Source organism: Anoplophora glabripennis, unplaced genomic scaffold (genome assembly GCF_000390285.2).
Source record: "Anoplophora glabripennis isolate ALB-LARVAE unplaced genomic scaffold, Agla_2.0 scaffold1393, whole genome shotgun sequence".
Taxonomy (NCBI): Eukaryota; Metazoa; Arthropoda; class Insecta; order Coleoptera; family Cerambycidae; genus Anoplophora; species Anoplophora glabripennis.
In genome coordinates, this window is record NW_019417468.1 from 635 (window position 1) to 19,505 (window position 18,871).

General features: G+C 31.3%; 2 protein-coding genes across 2 annotated transcripts in view; one reads left to right on the forward strand and one right to left on the reverse strand.

The window, feature by feature from the left end:
* LOC108915983 (COP9 signalosome complex subunit 4) lies at positions 1–11,478 on the forward strand. The gene is made up of 5 exons (XM_018722154.1): positions 1–83; positions 139–218; positions 274–943; positions 2,697–2,959; positions 11,246–11,478. The coding sequence occupies exons 1-5, from the start codon at positions 1–3 to the stop codon at positions 11,377–11,379; spliced, it is 1,230 nt and encodes a 409-aa protein (XP_018577670.1). The 3' UTR covers positions 11,380–11,478.
* The window catches only part of LOC108915984 (voltage-dependent anion-selective channel), a 23,761-nt gene continuing 16,352 nt past the window's right edge, over positions 11,463–18,871 (reverse strand). The window contains exon 5 of the mRNA XM_018722155.1: positions 11,463–11,910. Coding sequence (XP_018577671.1) covers positions 11,819–11,910 — 92 coding nt within the window. The 3' untranslated portion in view covers positions 11,463–11,818. The remainder of the gene's footprint in view (positions 11,911–18,871) is intronic.

Sequence of the window (18,871 nt, forward strand, 5' to 3'; positions counted from 1 at the left end):
ATGTCTAATAAAGCCACCAATATACGCATTCAACTTCAAAATATTATCGCATCTGGAGGTTCTCATAAAGATCAAGCAGAAAAGTAAATATCTTTGGTCATTAATTTCATACTTGGATGATTTTCTTGTTTTTTGTAGATATCGTTCTACATTGGAAGCTATACTAAAAGAAAATGATTCGGAACTAATCGAATGCCTGCAAATTTTTATAGAAGCAAGTAAATGTTTTGTTTTTACTGTTTTTACCGTGTACTAATATTATCCTATTTGCAGTTGTTAATGAAAATGTAAGTTTAGTTATATCGCGCCAAATTTTAACAGAAATAAGTTCTCATCTAATGAAATTGCCTGATGATGTATCAAAAGCTGTATCTCACTATATGCTTGAAAAAGTACAGCCTCGAGTAATATCATTTGAAGAACAAGTTGCCAGTATTAGACAACATTTAGCTGATATATATGAACGTAATCAAATGTGGAGAGAAGCTGCAGCTGTTTTGGTTGGAATACCATTAGAAACTGGTCAAAAACAATATACTGTAGATTATAAACTAGAAACTTATTTGAAAATTGCACGTTTATATTTAGAGGACGATGACCCTGTACAAGCGGAGGCCTTCATTAATAGAGCTTCTTTGTTACAAGCAGAGTCCCGCAATGAACAACTCCAAATTTATTACAAAGTCTGTTACGCAAGGGTCTTGGATTATCGTAGAAAGTTTATAGAAGCTGCTCAACGTTATAATGAGTTATCTTACAGAAGTATTGTTCATGAGGATGAAAGAATGACGGCACTCAGAAATGCCTTAGTTTGTACAGTTTTAGCTTCAGCCGGACAGCAGAGGTCTAGAATGTTAGCTACATTATTTAAGGATGAACGTTGTCAGCAATTACCTGCTGTAGCCATACTGGAGAAAATGTATTTGGAACGAATTATCCGCAGGTAATTGTGTTCGTTAACTATTAAATAGTTCCTTCAAATTTTTCTTTGTCACTTTGTATTAGACGTTTCTATAATTAATATTCTATTGCATATTAACTGTTACCTATAAAATTTTATATATTTAGTTGCAATTTTAAAAAAGTATCAAAATCTGGATTCTATTTACTGTCCCGCATTACTATGCAGTTTGGGCTCTATTTAGTTCGCTCCTAACCGAATAACAGTTATTCACTTTCTTAAACATAATTTGTTTACATGTGTAAAATTTTGTTAACTACTTATTCTTTCTTGTGTTTTTTAAAATATTGTAAAACATTGAATTCAATTGTAAAACAGCACTTGTAACGCTATCTATTGAAAAATCAATGGAACGAGAAATACCAAACTTTAATGAAAAAATAATTGAAGTTTATTTCGGACAAAAGCACAAGAATAGAATCTCACTATAAAAAATTTATATTGAGCACATTTTCACTATATTTTAATAGTACTTAAGGAGGTTTATCGGGTATGGAGGTACGTCTAAAGTCTAACGAGAGTTTCTGTAGATTCGCTAGTGACTAAAGTAGTAAGCCTTTAGATTTGGCAACGTTGCACTTGGCTGGCGCACTTGGCTCGGCGTTCGCTCACTCGCATTCAATCATTCAGTTTGTTTGGACACCTGCGAATTTCAAATAATACGCTATGTCGAGACTGCGGCGTTGCCGCTATCACGCATATGGAGGTTAAGTTAGTCAACTACAGCAGTTTGAAGGAGAATTATTATAAATTATGTATCTTACATGTACCTAATCGATTTCTATGAACTGTTATATGGTTCCTTAGATGTCGGTTTTCTAATTATATAAGTTGCTGTGGAAACTGTTCGCATTCGCATTCTAAATAGAAAGGCCAAAAAAATCTGCATTCTCATAAGACTGTACTAAATCTTGAAAAATTATTTTATTAATATCTCGCCTCTTAGGTATCTAAGATATCTAAACTAGTCATAATTTATTTTGAGGATTTTCTTCATATTAATAAGCCTATATTAATTTTTTTATGAATATTTGTTTGTGAATTCCAAATCAGATAAACCTCCGTAAAATAAAACTACCCAATTGAATGGGTCAGTGCAAAAAGTATCTAAATCCATATTTTTGTGAGATTGATTTCAGAGATGCCATCTATATGAATTTACCTGCACTATACGTTGGCGACGTCAGATTTATGGCAAGAAGCATTTTACTGCGAGAAATCCCTTATGTCAAGATCTTAGTAGATCGTCATTTCAGTGGAAGAAGTTTTTCATTTTCATAGCAAGTTCCTCATTTTCATATTTTGAACCTATTTTATCCACAGTCTAAATTTAAAAAAAAATTCTTGTAATCGAATAAATTTTTGATTACACGTTATGTTATTATATTGCCTAAAGCTATAGTTTTTATTTAAAAAATTAAAAAGTATGATCATTAAAAATGTAGATGTGGGCACCTTTTCAAAATTTTAAATTTTAACATCTATAACAGAAACTCAAACATCTGACTTAACCACTTTTTGTACTGACCCTTTCAATTATATTTGATTTTTTTTTTTTTTCAATACATTGTACCTAAATATTTCTGCCCTCCCTGGTAAGGAAGTCAAGAACCGCCACTGTTTCAAACTGGCTTGGTTATAAGGTTTTTTAATCTAAAATGATCTGGGAAACAACCTCTTTTTTCAACTCATTTTTAGTAGCAAATTAGTTTTTTTTTGATATAACTGATTTTAGATCTGAATTACGAGACTTTGAGGCACTTCTCCAACCACATCAAAAGGCATCAACCATTGATGGTTCTACTATTTTGGACAGAGCTGTTATTGAACATAACTTGTTATCTGCTAGTAAACTATACAACAACATAAGCTTTGAAGAGCTAGGAGCTTTGTTAGAAATCAATCCATCTAAGGCAGAGAAGATTGCCAGTCAAATGATTACTGAAGGAAGAATGAATGGTTATATCGATCAAATTGATTCCATTGTTCACTTTGAGAGTGAGTATTATATTTCTAACTTAATAAGTTGTATTTCAGACGTATATAGGGCCGGTAAAAATTGTTATATCATTTTAAGATCAGGTTCTGCTCTAAAAACTGTGAATGAACAGAGATACTTAATACCCTGTTAATGACATAGTAAGTTCTTTTAAATATGTCAAAATTCAACGATATAAAAAATAAATTTAGAAAACGTTATTTAGGATTGCAGTTAAAACTTGTTTTGAAAATAGCCAATGAACTACATATATAAATAATTTTTTCTATAGCCTGTAGTAATTTTTTCTTTTTTATTTTGGCATTTCAATTTAAACAAAATGTGGTTTACACAAAGCATCTACCTAATTTAAAATTATAGTAAATTTTTATTATACAGAGTTAAAGAAGTGTCACTTTGTCACCCAACTTTTACACCTCTGGCACAATCGTAATATAAATCCTAGTTTTGGTCTTTCTGAATGTCTACATAAAAAGATACAGTAATTTGAAGTAAAAAAGCACCATCGCGCGGAAAATAACATAAAGATCACATGATTTTTATAGTGATGCAAATAGAATGGATCATATGGGAAACTGCATTGTTAGAAACTCTTAAAAATGTCATTTATCTTTTAGGTCTGTTGGGGAATTTAAAATAATTAACAGATGTTCAAAGTCTATTTAAAGTATAGCAGTACTATTCATATCGATGTTTATTAAAATCCAATAACAAAAGTTTTCCTCATATAATATGTATTTTTTGTCACTGTAAAAGTAGTGCAACCCAATCGTTTTGTAGGCTAACATTACTATTGCTCCAATGGTGTAAAACTTGAAATTAAAAAATGGCACATCTTTTCTACAGAGTCTTCATAAGTGATTACAAGCCACATGACCAGTAATTTTGTTTAGAACAGTAATTTTGTTTCCTTCACATAGGCAATAAAATTTCAGTAAAATTGAATAAGATCAAGATTACGTTAAAACACATTTTGTTTCACCGGCTAGTGATTGGCGTAATTTTTCACGAGATTCTATTCAACCAATCAGCAATCACATTATCTCAAGCATAGGCATAACAGTTTGTCATTGTTTATTGTAAACTAATCATTTATATTGGTGATGTTAGAATTTAAGAATTTTTAGTTGACAGTACCAGCCATGAAATGTTGGTTGCCTAAGCTCGGCGGTTATGTGGCGTGTAATCATTTATGAAGGCTCTGTACATCTGTATTGTAAAAAATTACCAAAGCAATTATCAAATTATGCTGTTAAACATACAACATTTGGTACAAACATGCTTCTGCCTTACAAATAAACTAATGCAAAAAATTAAAGGGTCAAAAGGATTTCCGAAATTTTTCTTTGATTTTTGACAGACTGTATTTAAGTGAAAAATGGTTATATCGGGAATTAAAAAAAAAACATTTTGAAGCTCTAAGATTCTAGTTTTTAGATCTTTCAGTCGAAATTTTTTAGGAGCTATGGTTATCATGCAGTTCTAAGAAGTAACGCGACAAAAAAATTTTGCTTTTTTTTTCCACGAACTTGGAAAAATTTTTTACAGCTAAGCCATTGCATGGACTAAATAGCTTGTTTATTTTTTTAAATAGCTTCAATTTCCTTTTTTTTTTTTAATTTTAATGCAACCATTTTTCATCGAATTATCAGACTTAATGGAAAAGGATACTTTTATCTTCAATCATCGATATCTCTGCGACAAATGGTCGTACAGAGAATTGAAGGGCAGTTTTGCAAACTGGAATAAATTTCCTATAACATGCTGCCGCAACTTTTCGGAAAAAAAGGGTAATTTATGGTTTTTTAAAAAATTAACGGCTAAATTAGAAATATTCAGGAAACCCCTAAAATTTTACTTTAAAATAAATTTTTTAATTTACACAGATTTTCAGTCATGTAAACACACAAGCCTTTCCAATTTTGAAAAAAGTCATGGTTTATTTTACCAGATGAATAAAAATGCTGTTTTGGTGTTACAAGAACTAGAAAAACTTAATCAAGTACTCTTGTACTCTGTTATATCTCTCTATGTTTAATATTTTGTTTGTTATTCATCCCAAGGTCTGAGTTTTTATAGATAATTTTAATTTCAAAGTGACTATTTAAAATTTGATCATGGGGGATTGTAGCGTTCAGGTTGCAACACAAAAGACCTAGACAGCTAGAAGCCAAAAAAGTCAGTCAAATGTGCCGCGAGTAGTAATAGGCTATTGACTATGTACTTTAGATAGGAACTACAACGTAACAAAAATTTTATTGTTTGATATGTTCAATTGACCCTAAAAAATGATAAAACCGCGGAGTGCTATCTTTATAATAATAAATAATAATATTCAATCACCTAGAAACTTATTTTAACATTTACATTCACAAAAATAAACTTATTAGACAAAATAATACCAAAAGTAATAAAAATTTTATAAAAATAAGAAAAACTATATTGGTTAAATTGACATATCTCGGTTGATTTTAATTGTACAAAACAGGCACCATTTTAAAGGTCATGAAACCAGCTTTCATTTGAATATGGCATTACATATACCTAAATTAACTCAGAAAAAAGTTATGACGAAAATCGTCAAAAAAGGGCAAAAATTGGACAAAAATCCAAAAAGTAGCCAACTTTGATCCCATGTATCTTGGTTTCTATTAGTTGTAGGTACTTTTCTGTTGACAACTATAGTGAAAAAATGCATAGTTTTCGAGTAAAACTAAAAAAACTGAAAATACCACCTTTTTACTTCCTTCTCAAAAATGCACCCCTTTAAAAGGTAGCACTCCGCGGTTTTATCATTTCTTAGGGTCAATTGAACATATCAAAGAATAAAATTTCCGTTACGTTGTAGTTCCTTTGTAACCTCTTTTTTTCGACATAGTTAATAGCCTATAAGGTAGAAAAATGAGTTTACAAAAGCTGAAACTGTATAATAATGAAGTGATGGAGGTGTAAAATTATGAAGTTAAAACTCTCCGAGATTGAGGTTCGAGTTTAGCTTGTAAGTTTTTTGTTTTTATTTTTGCTCATTTTGTGTTTGCAGTTTATTGGAATTTGAGATTTATGAGTTTTGAGGTTATAAATTTTCAGGTTATGGGTCTTAGAGTTATAGGTTATCGAGCTCAAGGTTATTGAGTTATGAAAGTATAGGGTTATATGGTTTAAGGGTTGATATTGTTGGGTTTCATAGTCTCAAGCTGTTTTTTGAGGTTAGAAAAAACGCTGACATGATGGGGCAAAACAGGTTTCGGATTCGGTTTCAGCTACCCAAAAAACATATGATCCACTTGGTCTGGTTCAAGGAACCCTTCGCTCATTTTTTTGTGGTCCTGTTATTTTTTAGTAATCTAAATTTTTGCCTATATTTAACACGTTGACTGCGGTACATACCTCGGGGGGTATGTACTCATTATAAAAAATATGCGAATCTCAATAATCACATTTTTAGTGTATCTTGTGAAAGTTGCAGACTCTGTAGTTTTTAGAAATAATGATTTTTCTATTATTTTCTTTTCAAAACTCTTTGCGAATGAAAACGTTGGTATCGTAGGATATATAGTTACAGATACATGCAAGTTTATAGCGATAATTGTGTTATTTTTAATTTTATGGGGTCAAATGTAAAAAAATTACATATCCCCAGGGATATGTACCGCACACAGAAGAAGTTTTGTTACATATCCCCGAAGATATGTATCGCAGTCACGGACAAAGTACATTGAGATTATCTCGCAGTCAACGTGTTAATGTATAAAAAATGCCAATTTTACTCGAAATCCATAGATGATACCAAAATTTAGTAAAAGGAAAAAATCTAAAACAGTGCTTATTTTTAAAAATATAAATTTTGGTGTCGCTGGTGTACACATAAAAAAAGGTACGGGATAGCTGGTGGCGCACAGGCACTAGAAAGAGAACACCCTCTATATATGTATTCTTTATTTACATTGCCCTTATTTTTTATTATATAATAAAGGTTTCTAAGAGAAACAGTTTTCAAATTCTTTGAAAAAAAACTAGGTTATCTGCTCTATATTTGGAAGGCTATATTTCAGTAGGTGTGCACTTTTGTATATGAGTAAGTTAGGCTAAATAGTCTCATCTTCATCCAAGGAACCTGTGGTCAAGCATTGTCCATCTTTTTCAGCGACACCCTGTATAACCTAAATGTACAGTTTCAGCCTTTGTAAACTTATTTTACTACCTTGGTATTTTATTGGTAGTATGGGGTCCTCACCTTGGTAGCGTGGGGTCTTATGGCACTAAAAACGTATAAATATCGACGAATTCTGATCCAAAAGCAGTTCCAATTCGACTTAACAAAATAAAATTAAAATATTGTACTCGGAGCAGTTCAAGTTTCTCAGTTAGTTCCTTACTAACTTAAATATAGAGAGAAAGTTCTGTAGTGAAGACTCCAAGCAGTCAAGAAAGTGTGAAAAGTGCGAACCCAAGCGTTCCAATAATAAAGGCTCCTAGTCAGTGAATTCATTTCCAAATTTTCATTGTTTAGACTCAAATTCCAAACTCATATTCAATAAATATTCTTATCTTATCCATTGTATCATTATTATCTAGTGTGTCCACAGATTGTGCACGTGGGGTGTAAATGACAAAAATTATTCGAATTGAAATATGAGCTTCTGGGCTTCATCTCTGCTTGGCCTTAAACTAAGAAGTTGAAAAAATTAGTCCAATTAATGAATGCACAGGACGTTTTTACGATGATTTTTCAAAAATTGTCAAGAGTAAAGTACCTTTGTTTTTAAAAATATCAAAAATATTTACTTAAAAAAGTTACTGAGAACTAAAAGTTATGACAGATTGTCAATTTTCAATTTGATAAGCCACCTTTGTTTTTTTTCTTTACTTTCAACAAAACGGACACCCAGCGCATTCAACGCGAATCATTCGAGAATGGGTAGATGGTCAATTTTCTGGGCGGTGGATTGGGTGACATGGCCCAATTTCTTGGCCTCCCTAGAAGTCCTAATTTAACTCTAATGCGCGCTGAGCGATGTGTAATGGTTGATGGCAGCACATTTGAATAACCATTATATTATTTGTTATTTATGTTTATTATACGTTACGTTTTTTTCTCTAATTAGACCGATCAAAATAACTCATTTAGACGGAAAAAAAAGAAAATTGTTACCTGGATTTTTATAAGTGGAAATGGTAGAGGCTTATAATAAACGAAAAAAAATAAATGCGTAAGCAGGGGCGGCGGAGGGTTGATTTGGGGGTGGAAAAGTTATGAAAAATTGTATCGTTGGGATTTCTGGCGAAAGTTGACGTCAAACAAAAAAGTATCTAATACAAAAGTTGTAGATCATGCAAAACTACAACTTTTGTAGAGGTCACTTTTTAACATAACCTCAAAATTTCCGAGAAAAATGCGAAAAACAGGTTTTTTTCCGATTTTTCGTTTTTATTTCTCATTTCCGCAAAAATAATTATTTTTTGACGAAACTTGGTGAAAGTATACCTTTCTCGGTCTTAAATAACCTCAATTTTTTTTAGATTAAAAAATCAAGAAGTTTCTGAGATATTCATTTTTATCGGCGTGAAACACTTTTTTTTTTCAAAGAAAAATTCTACTTTAAAAAATCATCGTACAGAGTTCTGCCGGTAATCATTTTTTTCGTTTTGACATATACTTTTTGGTGAAATAAAAAAATTTGAAATCACAGTTCAAAAACATGCTCAAAAATGCAAAAAAGTAAAAAATGACTTGCAGCAATGAATTTTTCAGTAATTGTTGATAATTTGTTTAAACTTTAAAAAAATCAAAAACTGATTACACCATTCAATTGTACGGAAAAAATACAAAAAAAAACTGTCTTATTGTTTGACCCAAAACTATTTTTGTACAGTATTGCTATAAACATAAGTCGAATAGTGAATAAATAAAATAAATATTTGTTTTCCTCAGGATCAATTAGTGTACTTATTTTTTTTTTTTTAAATTTTGATGAATTCATAGATATACAGTATGTCCAAGATAAGGATGGGATAGGCATTAGGATCCAGTAAACGGTAAGAGATACGGGGTGGCTCAGATTAGAAAAAGGTTGTGTTTTTTTATACCTAACAATATGCTGTTTAGAAAGTTTTAAAATTCCTGGTAGTTCCGGAGATATCCGAAAAAAACCCGAAATTTTGCAAAATTGTTCAATTTTTTCTGGCTTTATTTGAAAACGAATTTTAAAATAAATTACATATTTACAATGCCACTTTTTTCGCTCTATACAATGGCGTCAACATTTTTGCAATCCAAAGTTTTGTCTTCGAGGGGCCATCATCGGATTAATTTTTTTAAATACGTTGCTGCTATTTTTATGACAAAATCTAGTCATTTTTAATTCTGAATTAGAGGATATTACTATTGTAAAAAGTTTTTAACTTGTTTTAGCTATAATTTAAATTTTTTAAAAATATCCACAATTTTTTACTAGGTACCTACTATTAGCAATACTAATTAGAAATAATAAAATATTTCATATTTTTTATTGTACAATTTTTTAAATTATGGATTAAAAAAGTTGTTGGATATTTTGTGCTGTATTGACTTTTATTCTCTCCTCTCTCCCTCTCCTCCAATAGATACAGGTATTTTGAAAGCGTTCGGAGCCGTACCCAGGAAAAATTTTTAATGATGGCTAAAAACATTTTTAAGCGATTACAATAGTAATATCATCTAACACAGAATTAAAAATGACTAGATTTTGTCATAAAAATAGCAGCGATATATTTAAAAAATTCTGATGATGGACCCTCGAAGACGAAACGTTGGATTGTAAAAATGTTGATGCCATTGGATAGAGCGAAAAAAGTGGCAATGTAAATAATATGCAACTTATTTAAAATTCGTTTTCAAATAAATCCAGAAAAACATAAAACGATTTTGCAAAATTTCGGGTTTTCCGATTTCGCGTCAACAGTAAACTTTGCAGTTAATACTTTGTATTGCTGAAATCTCAAATGGTCTAGAGATAATTTATCATTTGAGTATTTGTAATTCGACTTGATAGCAATACTGTAAATAAAGTTTTGGGTCAAACAATGACAGTTTTTTTTATTTTTTTCCGTAGAATTGAATGGTGTAATCAGTTTTTGAATGTTTTTTAATTTAAACAAATTATCAACAACTGAAAAATTCATTGTTGCAAGTCATTTTTTATTTTTTTTGCATTTTTTAGTGTTTTTTAACTGTTATTACAGATTTTTTTACAACTTTTGTATTAGATACTTTTTTGTTTGACGTCAACTTTCGCCAGAAATCCCAATTATACAACTTTTCATAACTTTTCAACCCCCCCAAATCAATCCTCCGCCGCGCCTGCTCACGCATTTATTTTTTTTAGGTTTATTATAAGCCCTTTTACCATTTCCACTTATAAAAGTCCAGGTAACAATTTTTTTTTTTCTCCAAGTGTAATTTGGTTGGACTAAATAGCTGTTTTACATTGACAATTTATTGATGAATAAATTGACAAAGTTCTTCATGAATTAATTCACGAATTTATTGGTAAACAGTGTGGTTTTACACTGCTACAGACTTTGTCAAGATTTTTGACGCATGAATCAGTTCTACCAACGAATCAAAAAAGCAAATAAATTTCAAAAATGTCACCTTTCCACTGATAATTGTAGTGATACAATAGCGGTACCGTTCTAACACATATTATATAAATATTAGTTTTTGTAAGTAACAAATCAGTAAAAACAATGCAAATCTAGCACGACACTACACAATTATTTACATATTCCAATAACATCTCATTACTGATCTGAGGCTGGAAATCTGTTGGGTTGGTACTTCCGAACTTCACGAAGAAATTGACGAAAATTAGAACATGCTCTAATTCGTCAAGAACTTGATGAATAAATTCATGAAGTTATTTGACAGCAGATTTGGTGCATTACACTTGTCCAATTTCTTGATGAAGCGACTTCATGAAATAATTGATCAATAAATTGTCAATGTAAAACAGCTATAATAAATATTTTTAACTAACGATATTGTGGGAAACAACTACTCTGCGGATTATAGCCTCATTCAGAATTAAATTACACCCACAATATATATACCTACCCCAAGTATTTCAGCTTGGACCACCAAAACATCACTGATTCATACCGTAGAATATTCTTTTTACAAAAATGGAATCGAGTGACAATTTAAATGAACTCGAGGATATGCACAAAAAGTAATTAAACGAACTTAATGAAAGTTCTTGAACACTAAAATTATGCAAAATGTCAGTATGTTTTTTCCATTTCAGCAAGAGAAACTTTACCTCAATGGGACAAACAAATTCAGTCCCTATGTTATCAAGTGAACTCCATTATCGAGAGTATCTCCAAAAATCATCCCGAATGGATTTTAAAGGTCATGGAAGAACAAATGGTGTCGTAAATAGAAAACACAAAAGATTCGTGTTAAAATTTGCTGTATGGTATTTCATGTTCTGTAATATTTATATTAATAAAACTAATAAATAAATTGTAAATCATATATTTAAAGTCGTCTGTTGGTTTAAATTTTAAAAGAGTGGATATCATGTTTACTTAAATCAGTGTTTGAATGTAGTGATCTCTCTTTTTTATTTAGTTTTGCAAACATATAATGAATTTGCCAAAACAGTCTTCTCCCAAATTTAAGGAAATTAAAATTATTTCTTGGGAGTGAGCTACATTTATTATATACAGTTTGTAAAAACCAAAATTTCTGATTTAGTATGACAGAACAATAAGTAGATTTTAATACTAAAAGTCCTTTAAAATAATATTTCTACGATACAACAGGCTTAAATATATGGTGGCGCTAATACAGTGGGAATCGGGAGATATTTAAGTTAAGCCTCCATATCGAGGGCTAAGCCAATCTTGTGCCCTCCGTTGTTAAAGTTTGCACCGTCAACTAGAAGTGACAAAGTTAAAGTTACACCTGAAAACAAAAAAAAAAAAGTCAGATATAGTCATTAGGGTGGCCCAAAAAAAAACGAATATTTATTTTTTGTGTCTTGTGAAAATATGTTAGTTTATCATGTTTTAAGAGCCCACTCAAAAAACCAGCTCAAAAAAAATGTTCTCAGAGGTCGCTCAAGATTTTTAAAAATTTCCAAATTCGTAAAAAAATTTAATTTTTTAAAAAATTTTTTTCGTTATTTTATCATTTTCTAGGTTGAAAAAAATCTCGATTTTGAAAATAATTATTTTAACTTTCAAAGTAGTGTACCACTTAAATTTTAAAAAATTAAAAAATTACAAATATTTGTTACTCACAGTGCGGTAGTAAATTTTGTTTTGAGAAATTTTTTAAATGTCTCATGATTTATTTCTATTCTTTTGTTCGTCAAATTCAATAAAAAAAATTTGTTTGTTGATATTTATTTTTAGAGGTCGCTCGAAAACATTTTAGGTACACTACTTTTAAAGTTAAAATAATTATGAGTGACCTTTAAAAATTAAAATATCGATTTGAAATTTTCAGAATCGAGATTTTTTTTCAACCTAAAAAATAATAAAATAACGAGAAAAAAATTTAAAAAAAAATCTATTTTTGACGATTTTGGAAATTTTAAAAAATCTTGAGCGACCTCTAAAAAAACTCTTTTTGAGCAGATTTTTTGAGGGGGGCTTTTAAACATGATAACCTAACATATTTTCACAAGAGACACGAAAAAAATATGTTTTTTTTGGACCATAAAAGGTACTAAAACAGTGTTGAGGCATGCGATCAGAAAATTGTCAATCGACTTTACAGATCGCATGCCTAAAGCCTTATTTTGCAATGTTTTGCCAACAAAATTTTTTCTATAAATATTGTAGTTATTTCAGTAAAGGAAAAGAACTCATTTTGTTTGGCTGTCAATATCAAACAGAATTAAATATTTAAATTGAATATACTTGTCTAAGTCTATACTTGTTGACATGAGCTATTTCTACTAGTTTTGGAATAATTTTTACCTATGGACCTATCATTTTTTGTTTTTTGACATGATGTTAAAGCTTCATTTTATATAAAAATATTCTTGTTGAAACCACTCAAAATGCAGTTTATTTAAGAAAAATGCAATTGACAAAGTCAACCAGCTTTTTTCCTTAATATACTGGAAACTATACCTCGTACGCGGGAGCACAAATGGCTCCATCTGTCGTGCTGACTCCCAACTGTGCCATTCCAATGGCTACGGTAGGAAGTGATCTGCTACCCACAGGTACTTGTTGCACAACTGCCACCCACAGAGGGCGAAGACAATGTTTTAATTGTCAGTGTTGCGAGAAACAACTACTCCTAGGGCTATATGCCCCTACCAGCATTGAATTATACTCCTACTGTAGCCATTTGAATGGCACAGTTGGGAGTCAGCACGACAGATGGAGCCATTTGCGCTCCCGCGTACAATGTATTTCCTTGTCGTGATGATACGACGCAAAACAGCTGGATCGTTCGTCGGTTGTCTCACCTATGACACATTGATGAAAACTAATAAGTCCGAAACCGGTCTGTGCCTGGTGGGTTAAACTGACAAACGATCCTAGCTGTTGCACTAGGTGTTGCGAGTAGTCGTTTCTCGCAACACTGACAATTACAACTATACCTCGTAGTCGAAAGTATGGAGAATTAAACTCATCGCTACCTCTTGAAATAGTAAGGAGGATGAAGTGCGGGGGAACGAAAATCCATAGGCGTATCAGTTTAGAAGGTACAAGATATAGAAAAATGTTGGAAAAGATAATAAAACATAACCTCTATTATTTTTAGAGGTTTTATCAAGAAAACTGTGTTTTCTATAAAATGATGCCATCACATAGATAAGGGCGTTTATAACTAACAGACCATTTGCTACAACCGGCACTTTGATCCATTTTCATTATTACTACGTTTTAAAATTTCCAGGTTGTATTTTTTTAATTTATAAATTTATTATAGCCATAGAATTAGTGCTCCGTTTTCTAATGACGTTTAAATCAAATACTATGTATGTCTGTTTACGTCCGCTAAAAAAGCATTTGCCTATAAGTAAGTGCAATAGACAGAGATAGAAGACAGATCGACGTTCAGTGTAACTCAAGTCTATAGCTTATATCAATGTCCATGGAGAGTGGCACATCATTTAATTCAAGACAAATAATATTGAACCCTTACAAATCATTTTATATTTTATACACTTTATTTTATAGTAATAGTGTTTTTATATTATATCTGAGTTACTCTCCATAACAAGTATAATCGGCCATACTTCAAAGGTAGCTTTACTAAATGAAACTAATTCAATTTAAATCAAGTTACCTTAGTACAGTTTCGTCACCTTAAAATGTTATCGATCTTTAAAAAAGAAAGGTATACCAAATTTCACCATACTAAAAGTGACAGAACTAGTGATAGAAAGTGATAGATTTAAATGGGGACTTATTTATATGGAGGCTTCCTTTGCCCTTTAGAAACACGTAAGTTTGTTTTCTCAAGTTCCATTGTGAAAACTAAACGTTTTTAATTTAATTAATTTTCATACCCCATTGCTGGACAGGTTAGCATAACCTCAAACAACCGCGAGCTGCAACATAGTTATCATAACTTATTATTATTTTTTTTTCATATCATAAATTTAACAGTGAAGACACAAACACTGATTTTACTATAAAATCAAACTTAATAAAATACAACATGCACTATACAAATTCTTTTTCAATTTCAGTAAAAAAAAAAAATTCACATACGAACATAGAATGTCAGGAAATTACATACAGTATTAAAAATATCTTGTAAACTGATAAACTGAGAACCAATCCGTTATTTTTCCAAAAACTTCTGGCAAACAAATGGTTTCAGAATTCGTCATCCAACATTGTACTAATAGTACATTTACCACGTGTCCGATTTTTGGAAAAAACGGGCGACCATTTGCTTAGAAGTGCTACGTGTATGAACAACTTTTGTTGGATTTGGATCATCTTGACCCATATAGTCGACTGTTATTTTACATTTGGGCTCATACGCATATGTGATCCATGATTACCTGTTACGATGTCATAGACATGAAGCACTGTGATCGTATTTCTTGAGCATTTCTTTCAACCAATCGACATGAGCCTTTTTTGAGCGTTTGTCAAATTATGTGGGATCCAACACGAAAAACATTTTTTTGGTGGCCAAATGCTCATGCAATATTGAATGTATGCTAATCTCACTAATGCCCAAGGACGCCTCAATCTCACGATAAGTCACATGAGAATCTTGCAATATTAGTTCAGCAACAACCGATTTTGGATGACCTTCACGAAATTTGTCATAATTGATTTCAGTATACCACTGTTCGATATACAGTGGATTCATCACCAAAAGCTGAATTAAGTTCATAGATGCACTGTTGATGAGATAATTCACGTCGAAGGTTGTAAAAAATAATCGCACAAAAATGTTCACGACTTAATTCCTTTTTTTGACCGAGATGAATTTTTCAGGTCACTGTAAACAACACAAATTAGCGCCTGTACGTCAAAACATTTGAGTAAGTATATTTAGTGCGTTTTAACTAGCAGAGAAAACTTTGTTTATTTATTAGTCTGCAAGCATATAAAGTTATTTGTGAAACCTCATAAAAAACCTTTCTTTCGCATCACCAATTAAAGTAAGTTTTTTTGCTTGACAGTGACGACGAAAATAGGCATGATGACAGATTTTGACAAACTGTTCTGTGATGTTCGGAAGTATTTACTATTTTCAAAAATCTGTAGAAAATAAAAGGTTTAGTAGAAAAATATTGACATTTTAATTTTAACTCTAAACTCACGTAAAAACGGTCGCTGGTGTCATGGTGTCTACGTGTCGTCACATCTATGTTTGTCAATAGTAAACGTAAAATCAGGTGCTAATATTTTGTGTTGCAAGATTCATTAGTTAAATAAAAATACAAAGTTACCATAATAGTATATGCATTTTATTTACCCTCAAATTCTGCTTTGGTATAATAATGGATGCACATTATCTTTCCATGACGAGACTAAAACATTAAGAAAATCTGATACATAGTTGTCATTAAATGTAACATTAATTATTTCTACTTTTATTTGTACTGTAGTTGCAATCATTTACACCGAAATAACCCTTTTGAAGCCCTGTTAAATACATTTGTAGCTGCCATCTGCACATAAAACTTCTGGGTCGATTTTCCTTTTTCCACATAATTTTTAAAAGTTTTCATATTCGTTGTACATTCAATTTCAATAATACTGTTTTCACAGATTCCATCAGTTGATCCTGCTATCGTGGGATAGTTTTTGCAAAGCATTATACCACATTCTTTAAATTTACAGTTTTCCTGACTTCATCATCCAACATTCTATCGCGTTTCGTGGCCGATGCATGAGATTTTTCCTCCCATTGTTAACATGATCAGAGTTGCATCATTGGTTTTGCACCGACTAAATTCAACGCTCGTGAGGCCATCACTCTGCCATATCTTAACTCATGCCAAAAACAGCTTTGATGTTGGTCTCGTCTCTTCTTCAACTTTCATGTCATCTTCACCAGTCAATACGAGTATTTTCAAAAATGTGTCGCAGGACTGTTCTTTGTATTTCAGCACCAATTTATGCATGGATAAACTTTTGATCACAAACATAGTCTCTTTCATATTTTATTAACTAGCAGTTGTTGAGCTTTCTTTTCTTTCCTTCTTTTAGAAACTTTTCAAGTACCTAACGTTTCCTGATTATGGTTTTGGTAACACAAAACTGAGCAAACACAAAATATTTAAACGAAGATAAATAATGTGGATATTGTCGAAGTACAAATGACACAAAATGACGTTTACATAGATGTGACGTAATTCGCTCTGATTGGTGTTCAATCTATCGTGGCGGTTTGCTGTATTTTGTAGTTTTATTTTATCAAAAATATTATCAATCTCGCTTATAATATAAAAATAAATACATTTTTTATAATCCATGAATAATATTTCATTGGAGAAATACATAATTTTAGTGATTCTTGGTTACTGTCATCATGTCTATTTTAGATGTATTGCCGCATAATAAAATCTAAAAACTGTGCATCCATCTAAACAATTAAATAATCAAAAATAAACCACAATCGAAAAAATGTATAGGTTCCAAGAAATTTTATATGCATTACCTGTTTAATTATGTAAAATTACATCAATTATAAAATCTTTACACATCTTTTGTGCAAACAATGTTAGTCTGTTATTGAAATCAAGGTAGGTAAACAAATGTTAATCATTGTACCAGTAGCGGCTCGTCAGGTTACACAAGTGACGCACGGCTTCACCTAAAATTTCCGTTAGGTTGTGCATTTAAAATTATTTTTAAATTTATATAAATTTTATAATTTAGGTATAATAGGGTTGTTGACCCAATTTCAAAAAGTAGATAATATAATTCTACACATACTAACTAGTGTGTATATACATTTCGAGATTGAGAAATGTGTCAGAACAGTTTTAAAATAATTATTTAAAACAGATTTTTTTATAACATTTCAAAACAGTTGTGACGTCCTAAGGGGCACCTTGTACTGAAATTATGTGTAAATGATTGCATAAAGGAAAAAAATTGGAAGAAGACGCTTCGCAAATTTTACCGAAAATTGATATTATTATGATCATGAATTGAATTTTTAAAAAGAGACGAGCGTTTTAATATTGGCGAAATCAGAGGTATAAAAGTAGTCAGGTAAGGATCAACATATTTAATGAATGATTTTATTGTGTTTATTTATATAAAATACCTATTTATTTATGGAAATTTATAGTGCAGTTCGGGAGTCTTATGGAGATAATGCAATTGGCTATGTGGAATGTGGAACAAAACACCACATAAATTTTGTTGAATCCATTTTAATCAGGAAATTAATAATTATCACAAATACTCTTAATTGATAGACTGCTGTCACTAGTGTCACTTTTGTTTAAAAAACAGGAAACAGGGCAGCAGAGTTTGATGGACAATTTTGACATATTTTCTTCTCCAAAATTATGCAATAGGATCGCTACTAGCCTCTTGTTCAATTGCCCCTATGTTATGACGTCAGACTAGTTTTTAAGTAACACAAAAATTCATAAATGATTTCTACCACTAATTTGTCATATATTTAAAATTTGACTATGCAGGCAGCTTCTTTTATATAAAATCTTTGACTGAACAACAATTTGTATATGGTTTGTTTTGATAGTGGACAACCCTATTCTATATTGAAAATTCTATATTGTGTTTGTTTGTTTAATACACAGAAATAAATAGAATAGTTGCGCGGTGAACGCCTTCTAAAAAACCATTGCCTTCGTTGAGTGCGAACATCAACCTCGTACCATGCAACATATAGTATACGCAAGTGATGCAGATCGAAATCAGTCTGTACTCCGCTTCTCTACGAAGCGTTGTTTGAGGCGGTTGTCATGGCAACGAGGCGGCCAACACGGGAGTAAACTACGGCATGGGGGATCGAGTGACGCGGATATTGAAGCAGCATTGTCATTGCCCATCGTCTGCCTTTAAACAGTTTATACGATACGCGTCGCCCAGTGCATGATTATAACGGTTCTAAGTTAATATTTGTTTTGTATAATAATTGCAGAAATGTTTCCTATGTATGATCCAGTATGTATTTTATTGAAACCCCATTTTCCAAATGAGGAATCGAGGACAAAAAGGATTTTTTAAATCATGAGAGACCTGTGCCTTATTTTCTCGATATGGAAAAAAGGGAAAGTCAAAAGACAATGTGTACGTTCGGAAGTTTCGGAACTAATGGTATTCGGAATATAAATGGTTTTGTAGAAATGTTTATTTAAAAAAACATCTGTATGCCGTGTTTAATTGTGGGTGTAAAGTCGTACGTGTGGAATAACGAGGGATTTAACAATTTTGGGAACGTCATGCGA

Coding starts and splice junctions, on each gene's coding strand:
- LOC108915983 (XM_018722154.1), top strand. CDS start 1: ATGTCTAATAAAGCCACCAATATACGCATTCAACTTCAAAATATTATC. Junction 84..138: donor CATAAAGATCAAGCAGAAAA/GTAAATATCTTT, acceptor TGTTTTTTGTAG/ATATCGTTCTACATTGGAAG. Junction 219..273: donor GCAAATTTTTATAGAAGCAA/GTAAATGTTTTG, acceptor TCCTATTTGCAG/TTGTTAATGAAAATGTAAGT.